Source organism: Manacus candei, unplaced genomic scaffold, assembly GCF_025592945.1.
Source record: "Manacus candei isolate 608988 ecotype Guabito, Panama unplaced genomic scaffold, ASM2559294v1 h1tg000033l, whole genome shotgun sequence".
NCBI lineage: Eukaryota > Metazoa > Chordata > Aves > Passeriformes > Pipridae > Manacus > Manacus candei.
The window spans coordinates 10,762,642-10,788,712 of record NW_026138081.1 but is presented as its reverse complement, the minus strand read 5'-3'; the positions used below and the strand labels follow the sequence as shown (position 1 = coordinate 10,788,712).

Here is a 26,071-nt window from a genome sequence, read left to right as displayed (position 1 = left end):
CAGGATTGTGTCTTTATGATATACCATTAAACCAGAGAACAGCACCATTGTTATGGTTCATCTACAGCTAGAAGCACATAGTCTTCCACAGAGTGCTGCACCCATATGCTTGTTTATTGGTAGCAGGCCTGGGCTCTGGGTATCTGATTATACAGTAGCACCTGCCCATGGCAGATCTGGCCGAGCACAGACTTCCTGCTGCAGCACCGCAGCTCCATAAATGAGAGAGATTTATGCAAACTGGCTAAAGTGTGATGTCACAGCGCTCTGATAGACCCAGGGACTATCTTCCTTCTACAGACATTTGATAAAATCAGGAACTTCACATACGGCTTGGAAAGAAGGTCACCTCAGAACCTATTAGGGCAAACTATGAAAACTTGTTAGGGTCCTTCTCCTATCCTGAGATCCAGCACTGCAAAGGGACTTTACAGAGTCCGAGGATCTCAGCGGATCTCACTTTTTTCTTTTTTTCTTTTTCCTTTCCTTTTTTTTTTTTTAATGTGATTTTTTTCAAGTCAGTTATGCTGGATGTTTGAAAACTGAATTAAGAAAAATACACTCAGAAGTTGGCTGAATGTTGCAAGCCTGCAAAATGGAAGGATTTCCCCTTATTCCCCCTGTGAGTATATTGGGTTTATTCCTAATACGGATCATTGGGCTCAGTAGAAAAAGGCAAAATAAACCAGGTATTATTATTTGAGAATATCTGTGTTTTGGTCTGTATTTGTAGTGTCAGGAAGTTTGGTTTAGGTCAGTCTATAAAACTAGTGACAACATGGCAGTGAAAGGGAAATTAACATTTCCTCCCCAAACTTGTATCTGAATTTGATCTCCATTTGTTTTCACAGATTAAATGTATGGTATTTTTGTACAGCACAAATATAGCAAGCCAGTAAATCTCTTTTCTTCAGTGTTGCCTATGTGATATAAAGCCAATTCTTTCTTCAGATTGTAGTTATTAATTATCTGGAGTCTCTGACATAGTTTATGTATTTAACTGTCTACCAATCTGTGAAAGAAGAGTTGTTGAATGCTTATTTTGTGTATTGCGGATTTTAGAACTCTGTGCTCTTTGAAATGATGGCATTTTAGTTTCTAACTTCGTGTCTTCTTGAACTGAATTCTCTTGAATTCACTTATCCTGAAAAAGTAATTTGCGGAGGAGAGGAAAAAACCACTCAGTCCTTATTTGGGAGTTTCAATGTTTTCTCTAAGGTATAAATTTTTCTGTGTGCTTATGAGACTGTTTTATCCTTTTCTTAACTCTGAAGCATTGTTGAACTGCTCTAGTTTATCTTATGGTGAGTTCGAAAATTATTATTTATGAAGAACATAATGTCACTAACCTGTTTTTCAGAAACAAACCTTGATGGGAAATCTCTAAGTAGAATGGATAAAAGAGGCCCTAACTAGATTTCATTAGGTTTGTAGAAGCTGAGGAGGTGCCAGATCAGGTGGTTTACTTGGCTTTTTATGTGGTAGATGACTTACAGCAATTGCTATACATGTGTCAGAGCACAGAAAGAGACAATGCAGTTTTTTTAACAAAAACTTGTATCGAGTTTTTTATTTGTCTTGTCCCATTTAATGAAGGCTAAAGTCATATTTCCTTATCTTCCATCCAGAACAACGGTCCTTTGAATTTCTGTCATATTCGGTATTTATGCTGACTGAAAATATTTTTCTTTTTGTGGGAGACCCTTTATTCTCTCAGTTTACCATCAGTGCCTCTGATATTCTCTTAATTTATCATCAGTGTCCCTGAAATCCCCTATCTACCCAAAGGACAAGAAGACTTTAAAAATAATTTCTCTTAAGTACATGGAGTTGCCCAATGGACCTACTGTACGTGCGTCAGAATAAACATCTGAAAAGCAACTGAGAAAATGAAAAAGTACACAGAGATTTCTCGATGTGTTGCTTGTTGGGCTTTAAAAAAAAAAAAAAGCAACATAAATCTTGTCCTCAACCACCCCAGAAATAAACATCTCCATAAAGAAAAAAAGAAAAAAAAAAAAAAGGTAATTTTTTGTCCTTTCATTCACTCATAGACAATTTTTCTAGACTCTTTTTTTCAGTATTTAGTTCCAGGGCATATATTAAATAAATGAATTGAAAATCTAACACAGTTTCACTCCTATTCTAACCTGTGTTGCAGTTAATATTCTGTCTGAACTCCTTTTGGATGAAAAATACAACAGGCAGTAAAAATACAACTACACCTTACAGAAGCACTTGATAGGGCAATTTAAGTTTTATTTTTGTGAATAAAATGTCCAAAAATTAATAATTTTGTTGTTTGTACTTTCAAAATTGCTTTAAGTGTGCTTTGGGCACTGCCAGCTAGAGACCTACATGTCTGTGTCTCCTGGGGCTTTTTCAAAGGGGAGACATAGGCCTGTTTCTAGGCAAGGGTTTCTACTGCAAGACTTCCCTCCTCCACCCCTCCCCGTTCAGTTGAGGGTGGGTCTGTAACTGCCTTCCTCTTGACTATGCTAGGAAACCCTTACCCTTCACTTGGAAAATGATTTAGGTTCATTATTTAAATGGTTTAGGAGTATTCTATCTTCATCTGAAAATTAGGAATTTTGTACGGGAAGTTCTGCAAACTGGCTCCATGTCTTCCAATGCATGAAGAACTAAGTTGTGCTATGAGTTAAAAAATTATTAAGTCAAACACATTGACTTAAAGAGGGTCCAAGTTATACATGAATCCCTAAGTAGCCACCTTTGGCTACTTAGCTGTAGTCACAGCTTTGAATTAAGTATTTTTGCATGAGAGCAAAAATGCCCCACAGAAGTACTCTGTTCCACATAACTGCATTGCCAACACGGTCCAGTGAGGCTGGCCCAATGAGTAATCATGCTAATATTTTTACTCATCTTCTCTAAAATAGTTATACTGTAATTTGTTTCCAAGAAAATACAGTCAATTTTGGCCTTAAAACTTGGCAGCACATCACTGGAAATTGTGTGAAGTATTTCTGAATCACGTGCCACTGAATAGTTATATCAAGGTAACAAAAAAAAATCATCATTTAATGAATTTACAATTGCTTGGAATCATCTAACAAAGTCTTGGTGAATAACAAGAATTTTCAGACTGCTATTAAGTTCAATATATCTCTCTTAATCAATGCCAACCACGTTTTCTCTGAGTAGTTTTGTGGCTTTTCCCTAGAGTTTCAGGCAAAGATGGAAGATGAAGGCCACTCTTCATTTGTGAAAGTCTGTGACAATTATGAGTTCCTAACAAAGCTTTCTGTCACTCTTTTACATGAAAACAACTGATAGCTTGTCATCAGTTATATATTACATTGTAACATAAGCCATTCTTTGCTTTTTGTCATGGGAAACAAAACAGTTCAGTGTCATGGAAGTGCTATCAGTAAGATGATGAAATGAGTGTGTGGGTGGGGACTTCCAGAGAAAGATGGGGCAAGTGGGTAAAGATTGGTAAAAGAGGCAACAACAGTACATGGAGAAGCCTCTTCTCTCTAACTAGAGAAAGAGTTTTTAATGAAACTTAAAAAAAAAAGAACAACAACCCCCTATTAAAAAAAAAAAAAACAGAAACAATTAAAAACAGATTATTGGAAATAGCTTCTCTAATAAATAGGAGAAAAAAATCCCACCTTCCCACAGGATAATCAGAGAGAATACATTCTATACTATCTCCTTTTACCACTATCTGATTAAGTTTTTGATAAACAAATTTTTAAATATTTAATATACCTCTTCCCCTGTTAGTTACTGTACTTTTGAAGATCAGACACCAAGATGGAAAATAGTGTCATTACAAGTCATTTGTGTGGACAGATTGGTCCAGGTTGCATGACTTAACAAGGATATACACATGCATATTTTATCAAATGGATCACTACACAGAAAACTAATTCAAGGACAAAAATTCCAAGAATCCATACTAAAGACATTTTAAGCCCCAAACTTTCAAAACAGAGCTTATTACCCCAATGCCCTATATAAAAGCAGACTCTTAGATGGTGAGTATCTGTAACTCACTCTGCAGCCAGCTGGATCTGTAAATATTAAGTGAATCACTGTTTTAAGAGTCTATTTAGCACACCTTCCTTTAGTTCTAATCATTGAATACACATCTGAACTTGTAAAAGTAGCTTTTGAATGGTAAAATACTTCATTCTCAGCTCAGACTGTGAGACATTATTGCCTGTTAATGTATATTGGTCTGAAATGGGGGAGTTGGAAAATCTTTAGGAAGAGACAACAAAGGAAAAATATAATCAGGAAAAGTCAAATATTATTTCCTGTGTCTAAAATGTGTATTTGTTATCTACTTTTGGACTGATGTTTGGCCTTCTCACCAAGCTATACTTCTGTAAAGATGTGAGTGACAGATACTTTGATGTAGCTGTGGAAATTTTAACAAATTAAGCCTAGATTGACAGGAAACTGATCCCTTAGGAAATTTGTTTACTTTTGGCTAAATAATTATCAGAGTTACAAACTTGGATGCATTTAGGTATGATTTTTTTTTAATAATTTCTATCAGTTTCTAGTATTTTAGTTGAAAAGAAACAAAGATTTTTCTTTCAAACTATGTACCTTTATACGGCTTTTTTAACCTCCATTTTTCCCAACTAATATCATATGCATTATCCATTTGGATGTTGAGGTCTCCCCTTTCATACAATATGAATGCTTTCCTTTGAGTTATAACAAATTTACCATTCTGAATATGAAGGCACAAGTTATATGTTTTTCAGGTTGGTGTTACTTAACAGGAAGTATATATTTATAGAAAGGAAATTGGGGAGTGAGTGAGCTAATTTGCAACGATAATGAAAAGTAGAAATTCCATTCAGAACTTTATCCTAAAGAGAGCAAACTACAGTCTCACTACTTTTTCTTGTCAGAGATCAGAGTGCACCAAAGGTCGAAGGAATGGAGATGAGTAAATACATATAACCATAGAGAGAACACCAAGAAAATACGTAGAGAAAATCCAGAGGCATCAGGGAGAACGCACATTGTACTGACTTCTTTGACTACCCCTCTGAAATCTGGAAAACAGCTTAGCATTAAATCTCTGTGTAGATGAAGGGCAATTCTATCAGAATCACATAGATTTGGAAATGGAGACTGCGTCCACGTCCTCTGGAGACTAGAAATGAGAAGAGTCTCTTCACTGGTATTCCTGCTGTGAACACAATTAAATGACAGTTTGCCCCTTTTCCTTAGTCTTTCCTTTAGATTGTCTTTATTGTGGGTTGTCATCTTCTCAAGACTGCCCCAAAGCAATTATCCACCACCAACAACTATATTTGGAGCTGACAGCTAGGCAATGGATTTTCTCCTGAGTCTTTGAATATTCCATGGATCTGATTCCCACTTAGTGTGTATTTTCTGGAAGCCATGAACTTTTAGACAATCTTACCAGTGCAATTTAATTATACATTAATACAGCACATGACTGCTACTAAGGATTAACCAAGGTCTAAAGTAAATCCTGAAAGTTTGGTTTTTTGTTTGTTTGTTTTTGTTTTGATTTGGTTTTGGTTTTCTTGTTTTGGTTTTGGGTTTTTGGGGGGGGCTTGGTATGTGTTTTAATATCTTAATCCTCAGAAAAAGACAATCTTTAAATTCCAAAATTCCAACAGAAAGCACTGAAGGAGTTAACCAGAAGAATTAAAGAAAAAAGTCTTTTCCTTTTGCTAGCAGCTTATCTACTACCTCCATCTGGATTTTAATGGCAGCTGCTACCTTAGGTTTCATGTTCTCAAGTAGTCTAGAGAAGGAAGAAAAGAGAAGCTTGCCTGTATTTCTGTCATGCTGTAACCATAGCATAAGCTTACAAAATGCAGATGTTCCAAAAATGAGACAGATTCATGGAGGGAGATAAAGGATTTGAGATATACAGATAGGTATATCAACATATAAACACAAAAAATATGTCCATCATGTAAGTTATCATGTTGTTTCAAATATTTGTCCTTTAAAGTTAGTTACGCTGAAGTCATTAATAGAATTAAAATGTTTCTATTAATACCTACTAGAAATAATTTCCTTTCAAAAGAAAAAACAAGAAGGTGTTTGAGTTCTCCTTTGCTGTTGACACCACAAGAATTTGTTCAGATTGGAAGAAAATATTGTAACAAACTTAACTCAACTAAAGTTTAACAAAACCCCATGGAGCACATTGTCCTTCTCTAACTCCTCACTCTGGAAAAAAACAAGAAGGAACATTAAGTGAAGCAATGAAACTGTGCGAAACTAATAATAAACAGATGACCTTTATTGCAACAACATAAGATCCTAATCAATATTCATACTGGAATACTAGGCCTGGGGAGAAAGAGAAGTGGGAAAGTAACCCTATATCACCTGTTCTAAGGAGATAGAGAGAACTTTAACTCTACAGTTAAGCATCCAATAGGTCACAACTCAGTATTTGCCCCACATTTGGAGTTTTTAAGCCTTCTCTGCACATATCTAAGAACCCTGTGTAGTTGACTGGAACCAGAAAACATTTAGAGTTTATTCTGGACAAAAATCAAGAAAGAAAATGGTTTTTTGCCCTCTGTCAATGTTATTACCTGCATACAAACTGCCACCATTTAGTCAGATCTCCTAGAAATAATCAGAATATGTTTAGGCAAGTTTCAGCGTTCTCTTTTGTGTGCAATAATAATAATAATAATAATAACTATAATGACAACAATAACAACAATAACAACAATAACAACTATGACAATTATAACTATGATAATAATAACAATTAAAAAAATAATATAATGTTTGCTACTACCAAAGAAAATATTTCCCTGCCATGCTGTGCCTGATGTCCACAAGGACTCTAAAAAGTATCCTCAGAAGGCCCGGGTGTGGGATACTAAGGACTTGTGTATTACCACAGGACAAGTTCTGCTGCACAAACTGGGTGTCTTTTCTACTGGGATTACTCTTTTTCCTTTTTTTTTGTTTTCAAACCAGTGTTTGGTGTCATGCATTTTATTCCCGCTGATTCAAAAATACCTTGAAATCTCCCCTTTCTTTCCCTAGGCAATATAAAATGGGTTGACATCACCCCTTCACTAACTATGTGAATAATTTGGAAGAGATTTGTGTAAACTTATGGTTCTAAAAATTCCTCTTCTTTTTACAGCCCTCTGAAGATATGGTACCCTATGAGTCAGACCTCTACCGACAGCCCCATGACTATTACCAGTATCTCAACAGTGACGGAGAGAGCCATGGTGGTAAGTCAAAAAATATCTCCTTTGAGCAGAAAGGTTCACGGAAAACAGATTTAGGACATCCAAGGAAAGAATAAATTTTTTGCAGTGATCTATAATGTATAGACACAGATTTTCAAATCAGAAACCAATGTTATTTGATTCCACTTAATGGTTCTGTTCCAACCCAGCAACTGCAACAGGGTTTCTCTGAAACAGAGTTTTAGAAAGCACTCTATGATGCAAAGAGCTTCCAGGAAGATAGGATCTCATGATCTCTATCCTTCATTGTCTTTGCTGTATTTTTACTTTCCTCTGCAGATCAAAAGCACTTATCTTGTTTCACAACTCTTTGAGGACATGGATTTGCAATACTGTATTTCTCTTCTTGCGTTCCCATTTCCAATTCCTATCTGACTTAGGTCCTAAACTATTTTTGCCTTTATTTTAATTATATTTCTTTGGTATTTGGCCTTTTTTACTCCATATATTTCTTTCTTTTTATGTCTTTTGCATGCTGCCACACCTAGCTTTAACTTTCACTCTTCCTCCAATACACCCAAGTACTTCCTCTCTCTAAATCTATGTAAAACTTCCTTATAGCTGTTTGTATGTAAACACAGTTCAGTATAAAAATGCTGTATAATTGTTTATTACTTCAATTTGTGTATGTGATTTCAAAGCTTTGGTGTCTATATTTTGGTGTTTTCTGGGCACTGCACTGGACTCTAAATCAATGCAGAGGTGAAGTCTTGTTTTGTGAATTTTGCCTCCTGTGAAATACAACGGGTCCAGCAACACCACCCTGGAAATACCTGAGTCAATATTGACTCAGGAAGGAAAAGCACCGTTCTACTGTATTACTTGTCGCAGTCCCTGCAAATCCTGGAGTTTCCCTGAAAGACTCCCACTGATAGAGCAACTAGACCCATTTCTGTTTAATTTAACACATTGACTACTCACAGCATAGCACTGTTTTGCCTGTGGCAGCAGAAGCTATTTTAAGGAACAGTGAGTTATAGTAGAGGATTGTTCTGAGCATTAAGCTGAAAAAGATACCTACCTAAATTTGTTCTCTACATTGTATTCAAGAAATGTCAATGGCATTCTTAACACCTGGAGACAAAGAATTAATTCAGTTTTTATAAGTTATCTCACGGTATCTGTTAGTCACACTAATCAAACCCAGCAAATTCCGCATGGAAATTCAGGGTTTTTACATTATACCCTGTAGCTGTTTACACACTCATAAAATGAGGATAACATTGATTATCTCAAAAGACAATTGTGACAATTAAACAATAAATATAAAAGATGCCTTGTAGGAAAAAGCTCTGGGAAATAACTTTTCTGTCATTACATCTAGGCTACCTCGAGCAGAAACATCCCTTTATTGTTCATAATTTTATCATCCCATCTGGTTTACTTCCCATTTTTCTGTTGGAAGGCTGTTCCCAAGGTACATTTCTCAGATCATTAACATGTTTTTACTCATCCTAATGAACACAACAAAAACTGAATAGTTACCTATATGGGTTATAGTCTAAGCAGTACCTAAACACCCACTTTGAACAGAAATTTGTCTGTTCCCAAAGTTGTGTGCATTTGTCCAAAAGACCCAAAAACCCCCTGTTTAATGTTTTAAACTCCAACAGTAAGTGGTTATGGAAGAGGCAACTTGAGCCCAGCCTGAGCATTTCAATCAAATTTTTATTTATGAAAGCAACCATGTTGTAGTTGGTTGTGTCTAAATATCTAATGTGCCTTATGCTGTCCTGCATTTCTCACAGTCCAAAAAAGCCATGAACAACCAAAGAATACAGATGAAGACTGAAAAGCATGAGCTAACGCATTTTTCTTCTTTCTTATAAACACTGAAAAAGTGAACTTTGGCTTTCATTTTGTTTACATGACAGAAGTAGTGGATCTTGAGAAGTGCCATGCAGAAGAGCAGGAAAGGGACGCCACAAAATAGTTTCAGAAATATGTACTAAGCATTCAGAGCAATGAGGATAAAAGCACGGTGATTGAAAAATGGAAGGGAAAAGGAATAAATAAAGTGCTGCAGTGACATCAGTGAAAGAGACAGAACCTGATCAGATGGGGGGGAAAAAGTAGAAAAAAGAACAGAGTTGTGAGAGAGGAGTTCAATTTGGGAGACAATGAGATCACTGGCAATGCATAGAAAATAATTTTGCAGGTCACTCAGTAGCACTATGGACCTCAATGTAAAACTACCAGTTAATGTAAATAGATTATACTAGACAGAAAAATACTTCTGATTATGCCGACAACGGACTGCTAAAGAAAGTTTTCTGTAATCATCAGACCACCTCTCTCACTGCTAGCAAATTAATTTTGTGAAAGGGAGATGGCAATATCTTAATCTGTAGATCTGTGTTACTTGCATTACTGTCACTTTCCTCAAACACAATGCTGAAGGCAACCCTTACTCCATATTTACAGGAAGAGGCATAAAAAGTTCAAAATCAGTGTGCCACTAATATAATACATAGGAAATCTTTGCCAGTAAGTGAACAGTAGATTCAAAAATGCACCATAATATGTTCATTACCACAGGTATTATGTGCAATTATTTTCTATACTGCAGTTTAGCTATTTTTTAAATATTGTAATAAACAGAGACACAGTCATGCAGGACAGAAGCTGCTTCAAGTGATCATGTATTAGTCCATCACCCAAGCCTGGGCTTGTAAGTCTGTAAATGTAACACAGCATATTTTGTAACACTAATGCAATCTTAGTAATTACAAAATTTCACTGCTGCTTTGTCTCTAAGTTATTACTAAACGTTATTGGTTTAGGAAAAATCACTTTTTGTATGAAGCTGAATGCTGACCCTTGTTCCTTTTGTTTCTAGCCTCATGGAACTTACTAGATCCCGTGATCTGGGGTTTTATTTTTGTCCCACCTCCTGGAGTAATATGATCATTTAAGAATCTCAACTTTGATTTTGTTAGGATCCTGGCTCATGCAGAAGTGGAGGAAAGTCCAAACATGCGAATCTTAGTCTTAAATGCCATATGAAAGAGAGAAAGAATTCCAAACTTCACTAAAAATCCCCTTTCCTCAAAGCCATTCTCATGATTTGTTGGGGTCTGACTCATAGGTATTTGAACATTTGGAATTATTAAAATAGTGAAGTTTGTAAAGTGGGAGTTAATAAGATCCTAATGTTATAGATAAGACTAGTGCCCTGCTTAGAAGCACAGCATTTCTCCCAAGAATGATTCTGTTCAAGACATTAATCAAGACATTAATTTTCCAGTGTCCTTTAATATTTTTCTCATTTCCTCCATGGGGTTTTTCCTTGACTTGTTTTTTCAGACGTTGGAACATGTAAGCTATGCGATATGGGACTGTGCAAGAAACCCTCTCCTAGTTCATCATGTGTTGGAAAATCTGTACCACCCAGGACAGAACCACCCAGAAACACTAGCCCAGCCCTCACAAGTACAGCCATGCCAGCAGCTGCCTCCTCAGACAAGGCAGAGCGCTGTGCTGACAGAGCTGTTACATTTCCGGTTCAATAGCTGGTTCATGAATTTCTGCATGATTTTGCACCGCGTAATGCCAATTTAGCCTGTTGCTCCACTTTTATTATAAATGCCTTCCTTAAGCTTATTTCAAATTCTAACTGCTGGTTCTAACATTATTCAGCTATTACAAGAGCAAAGAAATTTACAGTGATCAGAAGATAATGGAGAAAGTTCAGTCATGTTTTCTCACTCATAAAGTGAGAATCTACCTCTATAGTGAATATTAACACAATGCCTTTAGGTCCACTAATGCTTCCCAGCAGGCTAACATCCTCTCTGTCATGGGAGGGAGCTCAGAATCCGTGACTGTCCTTCCTCTAACCTTTCACTACATGCAAGACCAAAACAAACATGATCTCCATGTCTCTACAAAAGAGAATTTTTTTCACATCCTCTTTCACTTCACACAAAATGTCTCATAATGACTCCATTGTGTAGCTATAGCTTGGCTTTTAATGACATTTTCCTTTACCCAAAGAATAGACACTTTCCATTTCTATAATTTTTCTCTCCTGTCTTTTTTCTTCCTTCCACCTTCATGTTTTAGAGAAAACAACAGAATTGCTATGTGTTACTGATGTGACACTAATAAAAAACACAGAAGTAAATAGTTGCTGATAACTCGAATATCAGCAGACACAGATATATAGATGATTTTTTTTTATATTTTCATGTGCAATAACTTCACCACAGAGGGGCTTGTGAAGACAGATCTGGAATTTCTTTTTTAATGTTACTAAACCAATATTATTTTTCCTAAGCATCACTGGGAAATTATAAATAATTTAGGAAGAAGTATGGATCTTTCCTCTTGTCGCAAGTTGAATATTTGGACAAAATTATATTGAATTAATTTCTGACAGATTTATTTTGTAATGTAATATTATTATGTGATCACTTTAAGTCCTAAATGCAGTGTTAATAGTACTGTTATATTACTGTATTTTTACAGCAGCACCGAAATCCATCATAAAGAAATTTAGTAATGAATAGGGTAAATAGTAAATAGAGATTAATCTTAGTATGCATAAATAGTGTTCCATAGGTTAATTTATTTGCCAAGGGAAAAGTTTAAAAAGTTCTGGAGCAGCGGTAACCCTGTCATAGGCTTCAAAAAACTAAGAGGTATCTTACAGTATAGAAACATGACTGACGATAAAAGAATATTTTAGAAGAATCCAAAGTAGACCACTTGGAGCATGCACAGATACTCATGGCTATGCATGTTGGAAATGGTCTGTGTTCCCTCTTGACCACTATAGTCGCTGCTGGTAAGAAATTCCACAGCTGAAGATCTACCATTGACAGCCTCAGAGACCTTTCCCTGGACTTTGTCATCCTAACAATTATGCACTGATCTCATTCTCTGTTATAGATTATCAATGACAAGGGGTCTTTGGGAATATACATTGCCATCTGACAGAGTACTTTCCGCACAGTGAGCAGAGCCAGATCATTTCAAGGAAGAAGAGTTTAGATTACTCCCGCAATGTATTCTCAACACTTTAGTGTGCAGAGTAACATGGTATATGGGGCCTCAGTGGTTGGCTCTACTTAGAGAAATCTGTGGCAATTTAACACAGAAAAAATGCAAGTTAGTGTGGCTCAATCTTCCAACTAAATGGAAAAATTGCACACTGAAAGTGCCTAAAGCTTCCTATCAAGACACAGCCTTAGACAGTCAAACTCACACACTGACATTTCCTGGGTTGGTACAGAGGTGGATGTAAAAAATATCTGGGTTCTTTGCACCCATAAACCCCAATTTTTTACCAGAGAAACCAAAATTTTTCTCTAGCACTACAACATGAAGAAGTGTTACCGTGTACTGTAATTACTGTGCGGCTATAAAATTCATACACAGTGCACAGAAAGTGCCACACAAAAAACCAAAGAAATTACAAAGTAATGCAGCAGCTCCCTGAATGCTTTTGTAAGCACCTTTCTATCCGCTTCTTATGCAATGAGGTGATTTATCCATGAATCAGAAAAGCAGGAAGGAAAAAAATAATCCCTAGTGTTTTAAGTTATCTGATAGAGCCTTCAAGTAAATTTCTACTGGTCTGAGCATAAAGGCAGCTAAAAGAATGCACAACTTTTTAGGTACAACTATTTTTGATACAAGCATATCACTGAGTTCCCTCTAAAGGAAGCCACATTCTAGTTACTCTCCTGCATTTCAAATCCTCAATGAGATTAGAGTTAATTGTTTGAAACATAAGTGGGGAAGGATGAGGAGATAGAAGCTGAAAGAAAGAATGAAACTGGCATTTCAGAAAAAATATTCATAGCATATTAGTGTCCAGATAATATCATACACAATAACATCATATTCCAGAATGAGACAATTGTTCCTCTATAAATTCAGTACAACAACACTTAGAGCACTGTGTTCAGTTCTGTTATCAGAAGGATGTCAGCAGCTGGGAGGGAGCTTGAAGAAGTGCACAAGTAAGATTAGAGTAGTGAATGTACTGATTTGTATTGAAAGATTGAGGCCTAAATACATGCAACTGGGTTAAGTGATAATTAGAAGGAAATTGCAAGGGTACATGACAGTACATGACCTGAAAACATGTGAAGGGTAGGACAGAAATTATTTATAATAATACAAGAGAAGAAAACTTGGAATAGTAAGGAATAAATTACAACTGCTATACTGAATACAATAAAGACATTTCAGCCAGGCATAAATGATGCAAGGAAAGTTAAACTATGGAAGGTTAGTTTCTACTTCAGTCAGAGCAGAGGACATGATGCTGACATTGATTTTAAAAACAGGTTGCACATAAATGTGTGCACAATTAAGTATGCAGCTACTGTCTGTAAGAGAGAAATAGAATTTACAGTGCTCCACATTTCTTCTAGAAGATTTTAAATTTTGAGCAGCAAGTATGAAATTCTAAAAAATTTAAAGGCTTATGTTGAAGTAAAAACCCCAGAATCTAAAACTGAAAATTATATGGAATTTAGTTTCAAAGGTAAATGAATCAGGAAACAGGATGGTGGTTAAGTACTTCTTTATGGTTTTGAAAAAAAAATCCAAATTGTCACAGGAATTTCAAACATTCTGAAGAGATAAAAATGGTCAAGAAAAAGTCTGCATCAGAATTTAGCCACACTGTAAACAACATGCACCAGACTGCCACAAAAGTTTATCCTTTTATTTTCTAGTATTGCTACTTAAAAATGTGTGATATAACAATGTGATAACAGGAAGTATCTAAAAAAGTGCCTTTTCTGCAGCATTCCTGAAATTTTGCTAGCACAGTAAAATAAAGACTGAAGATAACTGCAGAACAATCTTTAAATTTTTTCCACCTCCTCATTTCCATGCATTGAGGAAGAGTATAATAAGAATATGACAGTATATAAATCAGTAGAATTTGTTGCGTCAAGAATGAAAATGTCTTGAAACTTGTTATGGCCTTTTCTTGAGAAAGTTGCCAACATTAATGTCTTTTGCATCTTGTGCTAGATTATCATTGAAATCCATCTCATCATCTAAGAGTATTGTCCTAATTAAAGTGGCCTAAGTATTACTTTCCAACCACAGGAACTGATGAGACTAGGAAAAGAAACTTTACAGGGATCTATACAGATTGTCACTGGAGACAGGTCAACAGGGATGGTGTGGAGAGAGCAGAAAGGACAGCAACAGGAGAAAGAATCAATGAAATCCAGGTAAACGCCAAATTTCTTAATCTTGTAACGACAATCTATTTTTACTTTCTTTAGATCATTACTGGGAATACCATCCACACCACATGCACAGTGAGTTTGAGACCTTTGGAGACAACCACTTCACAGAACTGCAGAGTGTGCAGCCTCCTCAGCTACAGCAGCTGTACAGGCACATGGAGATTGAACAAATGCATGTCTTGGATTCTGCAATCCCAACCACACACATCGGACTCAACCATCAGGTATGGTTACCAGCACTTACTCAGAATTTTGGATGACAATTAATGCTAAGGAAAATAATGCATTAGGGGATGCATGCTCTCATATGAAAGAGATTGCTGAAATTAATTGCACAAATTCTTCCTGCACTTGATGTAAGACTCTTCATTCTTGGGACAAATGTGGTTTAAGTATTCTTTTTAGCTAGATAATGAGAAGTCATGTTCCTCAAACTGTCTAAAAAGATAATTGCATTTGATGGAGGTGTTTGGAATTTCAAATTTTTTTTAATTTGGAATGAAAATCAACTGTTTTGTAATTCTGCAGATGAACTGGACCTGAAAAGCTTTGCATCATCCTATCAAGGGTAGCTATGACTTCCGAGAAGTATTCTGAGCCTTGAAGCAGTAGAAAAGTTTTAAATATTTCCAAGCAATCCTGACAGTTTTACATGACTTGTGTTAGAAATGCTAACAAAAACAAGTCACTTGTAATTTTACCACAGGCTAAGAAGGACCCACTTGTACTTCTACATGGGAGTAAACAAGTCACAAGCCAAAACACACTGTCCTGTCTTTGCTCAGATTTTACTTGAAGCCAGTCATTTCCCTGTATGAAAAAGATACATCATTATGCAGTAAAGATAGTCACCAGTGAATTCTCAGTAATGTTGAAATTATAAGGGGTTCCATCATACTGCAAAGACATTGCGGGTGTTGAGATCACATTTAACTCTTGATCCTACAAGTATGTGCCCAAAGTCATTTCTGGGAGCAGTAGAAAGCTGAGTGATCTTGTGCTAAGGAGTTCCCAAGGCTGGCAAGGTACACACAATGTCCTACATACAAGACAGAGCAGAACTGAAGTCAGAGAAAAAAGCACTTGCTGATTACAGTTTTGCATATAAAGGTACCGTTGCTGAAACTTCATGAGACAAATGTCTTTGGAAGCACAAGAGAAAAACAAGAGGAGGTGCTTCTGCTTATCTGAATTCATTCTACTCAGCTATCATCTTTCATTTCAGGATGAAAGGCAGGGAACTAATTTTGTTACAACTTTCGATAAAGAGCACTGTGGTCTCTTTCTGCCCCACCCCACACAAAGCTGCAGATGTTAGGAGGTAGAATTCACCATTACCCTCCTTTTCCTTACCAGCTGGAGGCCGTTGGCTTTTTACTTTAGATTTTTTCCTACAGTAGCTCATGCAAATGGTACTTGGCATGCTCTGAGTTTTACCCTCCAATGTGTCTCAGTCACAATCCCAGGCAAAGAAACAGAAGCAGGAAGCAAGTTTTAATCCTCCACTGAATTTGCCAGTTACTAACTAAACCCAAGCTTGTCATGCAATATCAGAGTTCGAGTTTGTAAATAAAGGAATAACATTCAAATATATTTCTTCAATTTTCTGTTGATATCACGTTGTTTTGTGAAATCAAATTTGAGGCTTAAGCTGCTCTTGAACAAGATTTCTTTAAAAAGTTTTGTTAGCCTGACAACAGGGGTCTCACAAATAATAATATAAGAAAAGAATATTAATTCTGGAGGCAGAATGAAAGAAAAAGTTGAAAAAACATGAGAAGAACTTTAGAAAGAGGAAAACCTCACACAGGTGCCACAGCCCCTGAGACAACAACAGAATATGGAAAGTAGCTAATAGTTTCTTAAGTTTTCTCTCTCCAGAATTGTATTAGTAACCTGGCTCTTTCTAACACACTGGCATGTCCTTTGTGACTCTGTGTAACATAACTGTGTGATACTGTATTGGCCTATGTTGAGTTTCAGGTGAAAAGTAAGTGTAAGTAAAAATACAACAGTCGAGAAAAGCGGGGACAGCATGGGAAAAGCTTACTTAACTCGCCAGGCAGGCCTCTGCGACTACCTTTGCCTGTGAGACACTGTGCCCCTCCCTCCTCCACTACACTCTCCCACCATCCCACTCCATTCCCAGAAGGGCAGTTTCCTTACTCCCACACCACCTCCCAGAGCATTCCAGGTTTCCACAACCTTTTTATCTTCAGGGGCTCCAATGCCTGTTCTCCTCCCCTGTAAGACGCTGTCCCACCTTCTCATTCCCCTTCCCCCATGGCACTCTCTCTGTTCCTTCCCACCCCTGAAACTGCAGCTTTTTTAACTGTAAAAAGCTAAAGGTGACTCTGTGGTGAGGGCTGAAGTTTTGCTCTTGGGGATCTGGCAGGAAGCTTACACACACTCTTGCCCAATCCTGCCCTTCCTGCCCAATCCTCTCCAGCCAATCTGCCGACTCATTAACCGCCAGCTGCTGCACCCCAAAACCAGCCCTTTGCACACGCCTTATTGGGACATTTTAAGCTGGTGCAAAACTCATCTGAAAAGCACCACTCAGCAAAGTCCAACATGGGGTGGGTGGTGTGACTCATGAACACCCACTCCCCACTTCAGTGCCTGAAGTCCCAGGGGAAGGGTGCCAGGTTCAAGATATCCTTTCTCGATGAAGGAAAAGCAGTTCAAAAGAAACTCACCTTCAAGGATTATTATCTGTCCCATTTCATTAAAACTACATTCTATATGTTGCTGGGTTTGTGGGATGTTGGCTGTTTTTTTGTAATGAAGGAATTGGGTTCTTACTCCCTGCCCCTCAGACTGACCCGTTTCTCATTATTAAATAAGAAGCTGCCACAATTCGTGACAACTAGTTGTGATCCCTAGCAAACCAGACTGCAACTGAGAATTTACAGAGCTGAGGTATATTCCACACTACTCCTAACAACACCTCTGTATAAGGGCAAGAGAATTTAACACAAAAAACTTGCTTGCTAGATTTGCAGATGAGAAATCCCCATTAATAGGGAATTTTCAGATAGCCACTCAGGAAAACAGAATGTGAGCCAAGATGGTGTATCCTTTATCTTAGTGTTAAGGCTATTCCTCTCCTCATGGGGGAAATTCAAGACAGAAAGCTGACAGACCTGTGTAACCCCATCTCCAGATTTGGATGCAGTCCTGTAGGGATTCAGTGCTGTCAGAAGGTGCTATGCCTGAGAAAGGAAGAGGACAACAGAGCTAAAGCCAGCCATACTAAGGCAGAACTGTTCAGCTCTTTCAAATTTAAAAGAATAGCTCCAGAAGCAATTTTACTCTGGGGATAAGCAACAGGGATCAGAAAGGCATTAGGTAGAATGCAAGCTGTGGGGACATGTAGGGGAAGAGGGGCAATATTACTTGCAAGGATATAACATATGGGAAAGTTCTGACTTTAATAACCTTATTCCTTCTTCCCTCTTTTAAAAGTGCTTCATTGTACGTGTGTAAGTGATGACTGTTATCTGAAAGTGTTTCTTAATTGGATGGTAGTTATTATAAATGTCAACAACTAAGTCACTCATTATTACACTAAACACTCATATACCTCTTATTTTCTCCCCCCTTTTCTCTGTAATTCTCCTCATTACATTTAATTCTGATGCTCAACTCTCTATCACTCTCTCCTCCCTCTGCTACTCTGTTCTCCAAAAGGTGTCCTATTTGCCCCGGATGTGCCTACAGTACTCCTCTCCACCTCAGCCCAGTTCTGATGAGGAGGACATGGAGAGACAGAGTCCCCCATTGGAGGTATCAGATGGGGAGAATGATGGTGTGGACCCTGGGCCCGGAATTATGCATGGAGAAACAGGTCAGTGAAAACAGAGGGACTTTGTCAAGCCATGTGGTAAGCAGCTGTTATATTACCTTGATGATAATTAACGAAACTGTGGAACTGCTGTGCTGGTGTTCTATCTCACTGCCATAGGTTTCCTTTCCCTGAGTCCTTGCACCCTTCTGTCTTCCTAATCTTTTACAGCCATAACTGTGTTTATATCTCATTTCTTCATATACCCCCACTGCCTCCTTCTGCTTTGCTTATTCAGGCTTCCTGAATGGAAAGGGCTTTTGCCATTTCTACTCCAAATTCCATTAAGAGATGGGAAAACCAAGGCAAGAAGATCAAGCAAGAACTGATTTTAAAAAGTATTTAGCTCTCTTTGCTCAGTATCTGAGAGTCACATTCTGTATAACCTACCAAAAATAGATTTAGATCAGTGTCAAAATAGCAATGTTTTTCAATTAGCTTCTAATTAGAAAATTAATTTCAGAACAAGGGTTTGGCCTTTGGAATTACTTATTCTTGCTTTTTCTTCTTGGTACATCAATCCACACTATGTCCTCACAGTGTTACACTGTTTATTGTTATAAATGCTGCAAACTGAAGAAGTTACAAGCTAGCTGAAACAGTTATATACTTTCTGCTGTTTCACCAGGAACTGTACACAAATCATAACGCTCCACTGGGTTTCTTTGACTCTCACACAGGCAGCAAGAAAAAGATACGTCTGTATCAGTTCCTTCTGGACCTTCTTCGCAGTGGGGACATGAAGGACAGCATCTGGTGGGTGGACAAGGAAAAAGGTACTTTCCAGTTCTCCTCCAAACACAAAGAAGCATTGGCACATCGCTGGGGCATCCAGAAAGGCAACCGCAAGAAAATGACCTACCAGAAGATGGCACGGGCTTTGAGAAACTATGGCAAGACAGGGGAGGTCAAGAAAGTTAAGAAGAAGTTGACCTACCAGTTTAGTGGAGAGGTGATGGGAAGGGGGGTCACTGATAGGAAGCATTATCCTCACTGAGGCCATGGGACCCTAAGCAAGAAAAATATTAAGACCTCCTGGCTGGATACCAGCAGAGGAGATGGACACATCTTTCTCTTTGCTTCCTGTGCCCCCTTCTCTGCCTTTAAACAGCCTTTACCATCAGATGTTTCTGGTACGAATTCCCTTCTTCAGCATCTGAGAATCCTAACCATGACAGAATTCTTTGCTTCCGTCCTCCAAGTTGGACAGAGTTGGGAAATTTAAACAATGTACAAATATATTATTGTCAGGAAAGATTTTTTTTTTTGATTGTATTGTAACTAAAAAATACAGCCAATGAAGTTTTGCCTCCAAAGGTGGTGCTGTGTCACCCGCAGTGACACCGCGATAGCTTTCAGCTTTCAAACTAGCATTAATACAGGCTCTGCCGCAGCTCTCAAGGCTAGAGAGAAGTTTGCAGATCTTGGAATGATACTCGTTCTTTTAAATAGTAATAACATGTACATATTTAATAAAATTAGATATAATGAAGTTCTGGTATTTGCATAATAAATGATTACTTCACAAACAAAGCTTGCTCATTCAATTATGCAGGTATAGGTCCTCTGTGATGTCTGAATAAAAGGCATGCAGGGTTATAGGGCCTTTTCCATCTGTTGCTACTTTTTAATTTACCTAGAAACACCATCAGTGCTGTCAAACTCAGTAAAAAATATAATAGGTGAGATACATTACTGTGAAAGAGACTACAGTACTGAAGTAAATTTAAATATACATAGATATATAGATATATGTATTTGTCACTATTTTTTCCGGTGCAAACAAAAGCCTGCCAGTTGAATCATTTCTATTCATGTATACCAAGAATAGAATTTATAGCTCCGTCTGGTCTAACATAAGAATTAGCCATATTCTGCTGTGGTTTCAGTTATTTTCCTATTCCTGTTGCTTCTTCTGGCTTTCCTCCACAGTGATATCTTGATTTTATCTTATGAAACTTTCTTAGAATTAAGTTGCATTTAATCATGTCTTTGCAGAATTTTAATACAAAAGGGTTTCAAGATTTTAAATGTGGATTTTAGTCCCTACAGTAAAACAACTGATAGTAATTAATAACAACTTCATTGTATAGATTACAGTCAAAATACAAAATAAAAGATAACTCAATACCTGAGATACCATGGTAAATTTACCCAGTACATCTAAACATAGAAATGAAATTCAAGGTCAATCAAAGCTAAGAAAATTATCATTTTAAATTTTAACATTATTTAACATATCTCAATTGTTTTCAAGCACCCAGAAATCAGGAAAACATCATGACTCTTCCAAAATATATGAGGTGAAATGAGGCAGATCTAGAATGAAGAGAAGGGTTTTGTTTAACAATATTGATATGCAGTACATCATGCCAAATAAGACAATTTGGAAGTCATAACTAAGTAACCTAACTAATTAACTTGAAATTTTTCAGAGCTTGCTCCTCACTGAAACCAAAAATCGTTGGCAGTGATGAGCTTTTTACAGACCTGAGTTCTCAAAACTATATCTAAACATAGTCAGTGTTATCTACACTAACAATCTCACTGTGGAAGTGAAAAGTCTGGTGACAGCATTGGGCTACAGTGTCTCCTTGGAGCCAAACAGGAAGAAGTTCCTGCTTAAAAAACATCACAATGTGCTACTTCCCAGTTCATGAACATGATAAATATGTCAGTCAACAAAAAAATTAACTGAGAGTTAAAAGCAAGTAAGGGCTTCAGAACTTTCTCTATCCAAGACAAGAATGACAAATAGAAATTACCTTTCATACTTATAAAAGATCTTGCAATTCAACTTTTAATTACTGGAGGATCATGTATACTCTCCTAGTCAAATATTTTTCATTCATCTAGAGTTAAAATAAGTCAAATCTATGAAACAAATTAAGAAGATATTTTGTTTCTAAAATTCCACTGGAAAAATTTACCTCCTATAAACCACATCTGCATCCATATTGCAATTTTAGGATGGAAGCTGAAGACACTGAAGGCAGCTCTCAGAAGACTAGAACACTCAGCACTGACATAATATGGGTTTCTTCAATGCTGAACTAGAAACTCAGGACTTTTCTGCTTGGTATTGATGATTCTCCACCACTGACTTGGAATTAGAAAGAAATAAAAGACATTTGCACTCATCAGACTTGCAGATATTCAAGAAAACTAGAGTAATAATTCCTCTCTTCATAAAAATATCTTTATCACAAACATAGCTTGAAAAGCAGAACTGATCCTTCTCTGACGCTATAATTTGGAGGAGAAGGATCATTTCCTCTTGCAGGAAAACTATGATAACTGGAAAGAGTCAAATAGTGAGTTAATTTTGGAGATGCTTAGGACATCAAAAAAGCAATTTCAAGCTTATCAAAAGCTTTCTAAGATCAATGACAACTACTTTTCCGTTTTCTTAGTAAGTCTTGTATAAAAACCAATTAGATGCTGGATAAATAATACAAAATTAAAATAAGCATTCAGACAGAAACAACAAGAACTTTTAAATGAGCTATTTGAGCACTGTGTGTTAATATAAAATGTTAATTTAGAGCATCTATTGTACTTGAATTAAAGAATTTGCATTTCATACTGCTTTTGACCACAAGTAATGTGTAAATGGAAGAATCTGAGAAAAATATTTTGGGGGGCAGTATTATTTATAATTAAAACTTTTTAAAAATACTATTAATATACTTTAACAAGCAGGTTTAAAATTTTTGTTATTTCCAAAGTTGGAAACTTTTTCTCTTCCTCTTGTTAATGCTCTGAAATACTGTTTCTAAAAATATTTACTCCCCATCTGTTTCTGGTTAGATTTTTCATCTGTGGCATAAAGAGTGAATAATCATGTGTTGCAGCTGTGAAGGAGGCCAAATGATGATGCATTTCTGCCAAAGTACTGTTTGTATCCCATACAATCCATCCTATTCCGGATGATAGGCTGTCTAATCAAGCTTAATTATCACCATTCAGTTGCACATGCAAGCAGAAGTTCTTTGGCTGTTTTAGACAAAATACTGTAATTAATGAGACAAAATCACAGGTTCTGCAAAATTCCAGAGGAGCAAGCATTCCATTTTCTCTGAAGGTGGTGCCGTACCAGACTGGCAGACACGCTGGAAAAAGGTCAGTCAGGTCATTATCTGGAGAGATCACCCATGATTAGCATAAGTTCATTGGAACATTTTGCAGCCCACTGCTGTTGGAGATCACCAATCCTCTTTCAAAGAAAGTATTCATACTACAGCTGGACATTCAACTTATATATGATCTTTGTAGCCTACTTTAAAAATCACCTTTATTAGCTGCTGGGTGGTTCCTAATCAATTTTTGTGGAGAGATACGTCAGAGAACTATTGCTGACCTAAATCCAAAATACTGATTGTAAAATATTTTAGAGTCCTTCCAGCCACACATCAGAGGCGTAGGTGGTAGAAAAATTGCACTTACTATACTGAGGGATAATCTACTTGTAATAATTTACAGTGATAGCATATATTTTTTAATTCTACTCAGTCAAAGAGAGTTTTAGAATTTCTAGATCTGAGCAATTACACACCTACATCAGAGAGAAATGCAGCAAAAAGGTGCTATTATTTGTTTTTATCTGACAGCCTACATTTATCAAATTCTTCAAACTTCCTGAAAAATACGTATGTACATCCCTAATATATCTGCTGGGGTTTTTTTGTCTCCTGCTTCATGAAACTGTATCTCTATAACCCCATTTCAAAATCCATACACTGACAGAGTCTTATAATCTGTATTTGTCTTCTCTTGTTATTACAACAGGGCTTACAGTCTGTATTTTGCACATTTCTTTTCCTCAGTAAACCTGCCTCAGTATTTTTTTTCTCTTTGTATCATTTGATTTCTTCGTCTTTCTTCCATTTCTTTTTATTTTTTTTCTCCCTCATTGGAATCTCTGCACAAAAAAATTCACTTCATAATCATTGAGCTTAGTTCAAACCATGGTGCCAACTTCATAACTAGTACATATATCACATGACAGTTCAATTCAGTCTATTTATACCATTTCTCTAAATTTTTCTTATACTCTAACTGCACATTGTAAATTCATAGCAGAGACTTTATTACTGGTGACAATAAAATAAGCATTTTTTCTTTGAGAATGTCCAGAAGAGTATTTTCTCAGTGGAAATCCCACTCTTGTGTATTTAAAATGTATGGATTGCTGATAGAAAAGACTATGATGGCACAGACTGTGGGTACCAATTCCAAAGTTTGCATTTATTTCTAATTTATTTTTTGTGGAACCTGCTATCTCACCACATTTCCTTGTTCTAAGCAATACTCAAATCAGATTTACATAATTTTGCATACCCACATACCTAAAACACTGAAAATGTACACTTGGAATAAAAAAGCTACTGTAATGAACCTACTGATATACTACAGGCAAGTAGACAAAGAGCTTTGCTCTTTAAACCAACTGTAACAGTAACTAAAACTTCACCAAGCTTCACCTTTCCTCTTTAACAAATTTGCATGTTGCAATTCAGGTGGCTTAGTTGAGCCTGTGGTATTAAGGAGGTCTGTATATAACTGAAATTATCAGAGTCCTATTCCAAGAGCTGGGGAATGTGAACTTCTTCCAAAGAACATGAAAACATCACAAGGCTGAAGATATTCTTTCTCATTTTCTCACTTATAACTCATCTGTGTCTGCCTTAGCCCAACGCCTCTCATGAGATGCTCCTCACAGAGCAACCTAGGTTGGAAGGGACCTTTGGAGGTCACATCATCCAACTCCCTACCCAAAGCAGCCCAATTAGATCAGGTTTCTCAGGGCAACTTTCTCTATATTCTGTGTTTCTTTCCATTCTCTCCACTTATACAGCCACATCCTCCTTCTTCATGGCTTTAGTTCCCCACAGTGTTACTTTTTACTATTGGGGAGCCAAAGCAGTACGTGAGAATGAGCAGAGCAGTCTATGGACAGGAGGAGAATGAGGATGTGGTAGAGCAGATAAGGTTTAGCAGGAGGTGGTGGAGGAGAAAGAAGGGTGGGAGGAGGTGCTGGGGAGACCAAGGTTATGCAAAGGATTGGGGAAGCGGCTTTGTGGTAGGAAGGAATGCAGTTTCTGTGCTTTAAGGGCTCCCTCCGAGCTTCTGTTTTAACTTCCCAGCAGTAAGCAGCAGTGCTCTTGATATGAGAAGCCCTTTGACGACTAGTGCCTTTGTGCAGAATGCTTTGATTCCTCTGCCTTATGCAAAGTTAAGAATGTTTGGGTGCTGAGCTGGGCATTTGTGTATACAAATCAGTTTGGGGTTTTTTAGATTTAACTAGCTAATTTTCTGAGTTTTGAGTGTCTGCTTTCAGAAACATAATTCTAGATGTCTTCTTTTGACATTCCCTCTTCCACTTTTTTCCGACTCACCAACACTGTACTTTCCCTTCATCAGCCAGTCCAAACTATCCATTCTGAGCATTTTGTTCAGCTTTTCTCTATATCTACACTCAGCCACCAGATGCCTCCATATTTAGTAGATCCCAGACCCTTTATCCTCAATGTCCATTTTGAACTTTTGCCCAGCCAGTCTTATTTCTTCCTGTCAGGCCCACTTTTCTCACTTGTGCCTCCGCTCAGCTTCTCTTTATGCGAATGGTTCTCAGTTCCAATGCATTTGTTCAGCCATTTATAGTTTTCCCATCTCACATCCTCTTACAGTTTCAGTCTTATCACCTACTGAGTCCTAAGTCTCTTCCCTCCCCGCTGTTTCTATCCCAGCTCTCCATCTAATATTCTTGTCCTTTGAGGATCTATTTCAAACCCTTTCCATAAGGTCTAGCCTCAGTTTTTCTCCTGCCAATCCATGCCCTTCAATCACATATATTCGTTTCCTTGTCCCAGTCAACTTGGTGTGATCCCTTCTCTCTCTAGAGGTCCAATTATTTGTCCCCCACAAGCTGTCCCTTCCTTTTTGATGTACCTGAGGGAGATGTTGTTTGGAGCACAGGACATATATGCCATTTGCTCTTGGTTCAAGTGTATGGATTCAGTCCAAGTCCCACAGTAGCCCAGAGATAAATGCATACAAAGGTCTGCTGATACATGCACTGGACCAGATTGACAGAATCAAAACTTCTTCAGATGATAAAATCTAGAAAGTTCTCACTGAGCATATGCAGACTGCAGTGTTTTTCTATAGTCTAGAATATGGAGCAACTAAGGTTGGTTATCATAAAGCCAGTTAAAAGCACACCTCTGAAATGAAAGAAAGTTGCTGTCAAATGTCCAGAAAGAACTCAAATATGGAGTGCAAAGGGTAGGGATACAAAATGGTTGTGTAGAGGAAAGTTCAAACAAGCAGAACCAGCACTCAAATTTCGTAAGTCTTTGTGAACTCAAGTTCTGTCACTAAGGCCAAGTGCCTTTGCACTGTACACACCAGAGTTCTGTGATTCAAAAGCTCAAAGGAAACAGTCTTAAGTAAGCTTTAGGCTGGATATCAGGAACAGTTTCTTCACCCAGAGGTTGGTTGGTCACTGGAACAGGCTCCCCAGGGAAGTGGTCACAGCACTAAGCCTGCCAGAGTTCAAGAAAGGTTTGAACAACATTCTCAGGCACAAAGCGCGACTCCTGGGATTGTCCTGTGCAGGGCCAGGAGTTGAACTTAATGATCCTTGTGGATCTCTTCCAACTCAGGATATTCTATTATTTTATGGTTCTACGAGCAGTTGAGTGAATGAGTCCTGCTGGGCCTGTGCTCTGCACTGAGCCACC

General features: G+C 37.4%; 1 protein-coding gene across 2 annotated transcripts; it reads left to right on the top strand.

The window, feature by feature from the left end:
• The first annotated feature begins 261 nt into the window (after positions 1–261).
• On the top strand, positions 262–19,856 carry SPI1 (Spi-1 proto-oncogene). 2 transcript variants are annotated; one of them, XM_051792065.1, is made up of 6 exons: positions 262–622; positions 7,148–7,241; positions 14,516–14,703; positions 17,578–17,685; positions 18,173–18,329; positions 19,007–19,856. In XM_051792065.1, the coding sequence occupies exons 1-6, from the start codon at positions 578–580 to the stop codon at positions 19,321–19,323; spliced, it is 909 nt and encodes a 302-aa protein (XP_051648025.1). In that variant the 5' UTR covers positions 262–577; the 3' UTR covers positions 19,324–19,856. The 2 variants fall into 2 exon arrangements, with proteins under 2 accessions (XP_051648025.1, XP_051648024.1); XM_051792064.1 differs by lacking the exon at positions 17,578–17,685.
• Positions 19,857–26,071: the final 6,215 nt, after the last annotated feature.